General features: G+C 49.2%; 1 protein-coding gene across 1 annotated transcript in view; it reads right to left on the bottom strand.

Moving 5' to 3' along the window:
- Window positions 1–2,364: 2,364 nt before the first annotated feature.
- Window positions 2,365–5,829, bottom strand: part of BMP4 (bone morphogenetic protein 4) — a 6,807-nt gene continuing 3,342 nt past the window's right edge. The window contains exons 2-4 of the mRNA XM_006767704.2: window positions 5,655–5,779; window positions 4,174–4,553; window positions 2,365–3,182 (exon numbers count right to left, since the gene is read on the bottom strand). Coding sequence (XP_006767767.1) covers window positions 2,632–3,182; window positions 4,174–4,546 — 924 coding nt within the window. The 5' untranslated portion in view covers window positions 4,547–4,553; window positions 5,655–5,779 and the 3' untranslated portion in view covers window positions 2,365–2,631. The remainder of the gene's footprint in view (window positions 3,183–4,173; window positions 4,554–5,654; window positions 5,780–5,829) is intronic.

The raw sequence follows: 5,829 nt of genomic DNA, 5'->3' as shown, positions 1-5,829 counted from the left end.
CTGCCCGGCGGCAAGCGGGTGGGGGAGCAGAGCACCGTCCAGACAGAAAACAAAGTCAGCAGGTCACCTGGCAGGTTCTGAGCCAATTATGCAACCAGGGACTATGTGATGCGTTCCACCCTCCACCCCTAACGATTTTGCCTGAAGCTCCCAGGAAGCCCGGTCCAGTTTAAGGGTTGGGCAGGGATCGACCCAGCAGCTCCTCTGATGTGGTTCTGACTTTGCTGAACTCCTCAAGAGCGATTCTTCCTCCTCACCTTTCTTGGATGGGAACTTTACTCTGGGGCGGGGGGAGGGGGGGATAAAGAGAAGAAGGGGGACATGGCAGGCTTGATCCAAAAGCAATGCCGGGAAGACCGAAACCTAAATTAAATCATCTCTACCCATATTCCATTCCTCATCTCCCCGGTTGTCAGGACTATGCCCTCGAACAGAATTTAAAGGGTTAACTCTGGCCATAGCTCCTTGTTTTTCATGCTAACACTGTGGCATTAGGACTATTTTGTTAACTAGGTATATGCAATTCACAGAATTTCACGGTAAATTCCCCAGACCAAATATTTGGCTGAACAAATAAACAACATTATCCATTCCTGAAAATAAGCCAGTAGAAGGAGGGGGAGCGTGGGGGGAGCATGGTTGCTAGAAAGTGACCTGAGCCAGGCAGCCACCGGGCTCAGGACTTGCCCTCGGATGATTTGTCCAAGTGCTAGAGATCTGTGGGTTCCTTTGCAACGACACGGACATTTCAAAAGTTGCTGGAAATGGGGCAAAACAAAACGAGGCCGCCTGAGGGAAACCCATAATGGGCTTCCCCTAAAAGATTTATTCGACCTCCATACCATTAATCAAAGGGGCAGCGACCTGGGGGGCTGGCGGAGGGGGGAGTATCTCTCTTTGCAGGGAGTTTTGGAGGAACTGTGGAGTCTTGCTGCCTTTTTGCCTGGGGCTCTGATCTCCTCTCTCCACCTGCGCTCTCCGGGGAGCTGGGGCTTTGGCAACCGCTCTACTTCTATTTTTATTGGTTTCCACTAAGCTGCTCCTTTGGAGGATTGTAGGACTTCAGTAATTAAAAACAAAAATGAATCCTGCTTCAGCCACCCAGTTCCCGAGAACATAGGGAAGAGTGTGTGTACATGAATGCAGGGGGTGCACACACAGCACCTCCACCCCACTCCACCTTCACTTCTATCAGCCCACCCCACACAGACTGTGCAAAGACACTGCTTTTCAACTCATCCAAGTCTTTGCAGAAAACAAACAAACAAAAAAAAAGCACACATAAGAAATGAGCCTAAGCAGGCTAAAATTCCAGGGCTTAATTTACTTGCTGGTGGCAAGTAAGACATAGCAAAGGCCTCTCGTCTGGCCCTCTTAGCCACTGTAGACTATGGGCATGTCATTTCAGAAAGCCATTTCTCTGCCTTGCTGGCAGCCCTTAACTCAGAGAGACTGCTCAGGCACATTAGCATTTTCCTTTGGCCAATATTTGAGTTTTTCTCCTTGAAGAAACCCTGGCTCAGAACAGCACATCCAAGTGTATCACTTTCTGCCCAGTTCCAGAGAAGGGGACAGGCAGCACAGAGAGACAAGGAGAGTTGGCATTTGACTCTAGAGAACCCATATAGTGGAACTTTTACAGTGCCTACTTAGAAATTCTGACCCTTCCGTGCCTGACCCTATTGCCAACCCCCACCCAGCTGGAATGGGAAATAAGGAAACAAGTCCGAAAACACTAGAGAGTTCCACCATGTGGTATATTAAAATAGTGGTCACCAAATTTTTTGAAGGTAAGGCACATCACTTATTTTATTGGCTAAAACCCACTTCTCAAAGAAAAAAAACCCACCACCCAACAACCTGTTAAAAACACACACATATATACATTTGTTAATATGTGTGTGCAAATTACTTTTGGATTGAAATACACAACACTGAGGCCTATAATAACTGGAGACACCCCAGGGTATCATAAAAGCAGAGGTGAGAATCACTTCCCAAGAGTTGAGATTCTTACCCATCACACACTCAGCTGGGACGCACCTCTACCAGGTGAGCAAATCCACAAGGAGCCCAAAACTGAGTCTTTAATCTGGCCTACTCCTTTTATCCCACCATTTTTCTAAGTCATGTGTCATCCAGATGGGAGAGGATGCTGTGTCCTTGTTAACATTAAATAGAAATGGAAAACAATTCATCCCAGCAATTACCATCTCTCTACCATTCATTTACTTCCTGTCCCTAGAACCTAACCACCTCCAGTTACCACCTGCTTCTAGCTCTACTTCAACAGGAAAAAAAAATTCTCACTCAAAAGCGATGGGCAGGAAGAAAAGAGAAAGGATTCCAGAGAAAAGAACATAGTTTACCTTTAAAATAATGACTCATTTTATTTTTTCTTTTTAATATGTAGTTATAAATATATTTTGTCAAAATATATGATCAATATTGTCAAAACATTTGCACATAAAGTCATAAATAAGGTCAAGGTGAATGTTTAGGTTTTTTTTCCTTTTTTTTTTTTTAAAGATAAAAGTCCAGCTATAAGGAAGCAGTCTGTGTAGGGTGTGGGTGAGTGGATGGTAGTGTGTGTGTGTGTGTGTGTGTGTGTGTGTCCAAGGACTGCTGATCTCAGCGGCACCCACATCCCTCTACTACCATCTCCTGATAATTTTTCAGTACCACCTTGTCATACTCATCCAGGTACAGCATGGAGATGGCACTCAGTTCAGTGGGAACACAACAGGCTTTGGGGATACTGGAATTGACAGAGTTGACCAGGGTCTGCACAATGGCGTGGTTGGTTGAGTTGAGGTGGTCAGCCAGTGGAAAGGGGCAGTCCCCATGGCAGTAGAAGGCCTGGTAGCCTGGTGGGGCCACAATCCAGTCATTCCAGCCCACATCACTGAAGTCCACATAGAGCGAGTGGCGTCGGCAGTTCTTACTCTTCTCCAGTAGTCGTGTGATGAGGTGCCCAGACACCGGTTCTGCCGGGGGCTTCATAACCTCATAAATGTTTATTCTGTGGAAGCCCTGCTCCCAATCAGGGCCCTGGTCCACCTGCTCCCGGAAAAGGCGAAGTTCTGCGGACGAGATCACCTCGTTCTCTGGGATGCTGCTGAGGTTAAAGAGGAAACGAAAAGCAGAGTTTTCGCTGGTCCCTGGGATGTTCTCCAGATGTTCTAGGCACAATTGGGAAGGGAAAGAAAAAGAAAAAAAGCAACAAAAAAAAAAGAGCACATGAACTGTCTGAGGAATTGAAAAGTCAAGAAATACTTAAGGGTCGGGTGATGAGTGGTGAATTCTGCTTATATGGTGAAAGCCTATTTGGGGGAAGTAAGTATATCTTTTAATTTAAAGAAACAGACCAACGGGGCAAGCTAGCAAACTCGGAGAGACATAGCCAGCATTCGGCCAGCACCAAAGACAAAGTATCTCTCAACCTCCTTTATATGTCTAATAATTTCCATGTGTCAACTCCTTACTCCACCACCATCAAGACTCCCCTTTTAAAGCCCTCTTGGCTTTGTGTACACGGTTTCTTTACAAGTGGCTGTAAAGAAAAAGAGGGGCCAACGGAGCAGAGGCAGGAGGAAACATGCCCACAACCACCCTCTCCCTCTTCTTCCATTTTCGAGTATGTTACTAAACATTTCCCCAGCGATCCTGGAAACACAGAGCATGCCTTGTTGATCATGTTACAGAGGGGAAAATAAATTCCAACACAGTAATGATGCTGGTGGATTAATAACTCAGATTTACTTTGGAAAAGAAACATCCGCTAGGAAACATTCAGATCAGATTACAAGGCCCCTATTGAATAAACCTGACAAACACACAGCTGTAACATTAAATTCAGTAGGTGCTTTGAAAAAAGAAGAAGAAAACGGGCACAAAACCTGGCAGAAAAGGCTTTGATATAGCAAAAACACACCTCTGAGGCTAGCCCACGTCTGAGTGGTGTCATTCCCCCTAACTCGGCCCCTCCCCTCTGTCTCCGAAAAATAAATTTAGCCACAGCTCTGGAAATTCTTGGAGGTAGGCAGCTCCATTCCCCAGCCTCCGGGATTGGGGGCTTTGATGTAACCTGAACCTTTCTCCCCGAGGGCTTCCACTGCCCCACCAGCCAACCCTACCGGCCCTCCCCCGCCCAGACTCTGGGCAGGGACTGACCTTCGTGGTGGAAGCTCCTCACGGTGTTGGCCCGACTAGCGGGGCGCTCAGGGTACTCGAGAGCGATGCTGTGGATCTGCTCTTCCTCCTCCTCCTCCCCAGACTGGAGCCGGTAAAGATCCCGCATGTATTCCGGGATGACGGCGCTTTTGCTAGGCTGCGGGCGGCGGCGCAGCCCGAACATCTGCAGAAGTGTAGCCTCGAAGTCCCGCAGGAGCTCATGGCTCTGCCCTGAGCGGCGTCCTCCCGCGTGGCTCTGAATCTCGGCGACTTTTTTCTTCCCCGTCTCAGGTATCAAACTAGCATGGCTCGCGCCTCCTAGCAGGACTTGGCATAATAAAACGACCATCAGCATTCGGTTACCAGGAATCATGGTGTCTCTGGGGAGGGGGAGGAGGTGGAAGGTTAAAGAATAAATAAACACCAATAACTAGAGAGAAATAGAGATGTCTCCGCATAGGCATGTAGGGCGAGAGATAGAGGGTCAAGATGGAAAGCAGGTCAGAAAGATCAAGTTTGTGTCTTCTCCCTCACACACCCCCCCTCCATCACCAGCTGCAGCCATGCAAGGCCCGAAAGTAGGAATTGCCCTGTAATTACTCGGTCTAACTTGTTTACAGTCAAATAACCCCAAATCAGATAGCCTCCATCCTGTTAATCTTTTTTTGTCCCAACTGCTATCTGAGCCATGATCTCAGCTTGGCTTCTTCAAGGATAAACAGTTAACGTTGAGGGGGTAAAAAAGGGTGGGCGAGGGAGAATTAAAATGCCATTGCTCTCCACTTCAGACCTTCAGCCTCTCCCCCTGTTCCTCCACCCCCACCTCCTTCCTCCGCCCTCCCAGCCCAACTTCCACAACTTCCAGCTGGTTCCGAGCAGGAGGGAGGGAACGCAGGGACGCCGGGGCAGGGTAAAGACACAGGACCGCGGGGTCCAGAGGCCGAGAACGTGGTCTGGGAGCTGACAAAGTGGCCTGAAGGTTTATTTTACTGTGGCTGATGAGTTTGAAATGCCCAGCAAAAAGCATCGGAGCGTACCCGCTCGCTTACTCCCCGGGAAGGGGCGGCGGGGGAGGGGGGTTGATCCCAGGAGCGACCTCAGAATTTTGACAAGCAGCTGGGAACGCAACACGGGGGCATCGGGCACTGCTCCCCCCACCACCCCCGGCAAGTGGGAAGGGGGGCTGATTAGCCCGTAAGGTACAACCCCGCGATGCGGACTTGCATCTCTTTAGCCCCCTCTCGCTCCGCTTTCTTGCAACGCACCCGAAAACTGAGAGTGCGAGTGGGAGCAAGCAGCACTTTGCACAGAGCCCGTATGTCTAGCGTGCCGCGGCTGCCTGGCCGAGACGGAGGCGACTGCGCAGCCAGAAAGCGGAGTGTGGGCTCTGGGAGGAAGGTCCGACGGGAGGGACCCAAGGCGAGCAGGGGTGGAGAGGGCAGAATGATTCCCGGGAAGGGAAGGAAGAGGTGTCTACTCACTGACAGAAAACAAGGCATATAATAACAGTCCATGATTCTTGACAGCCAATCTGGAACAAACTTGCTGGAAAGGCTCAGAGGAGCTGCTGCAGCGCGTTGCTCTGGATGGCACTACGGAATGGCTCCTAAAATGAATATTTGAATATAATGAGACTCTGGCGCAGACTGGCTCGGT

Source organism: Myotis davidii, unplaced genomic scaffold, assembly GCF_000327345.1.
Source record: "Myotis davidii unplaced genomic scaffold, ASM32734v1 scaffold281, whole genome shotgun sequence".
Taxonomy (NCBI): Eukaryota; Metazoa; Chordata; class Mammalia; order Chiroptera; family Vespertilionidae; genus Myotis; species Myotis davidii.
Note: the sequence above shows the minus strand (reverse complement) of the source record. Positions and strands in the feature narration are given on the sequence as shown.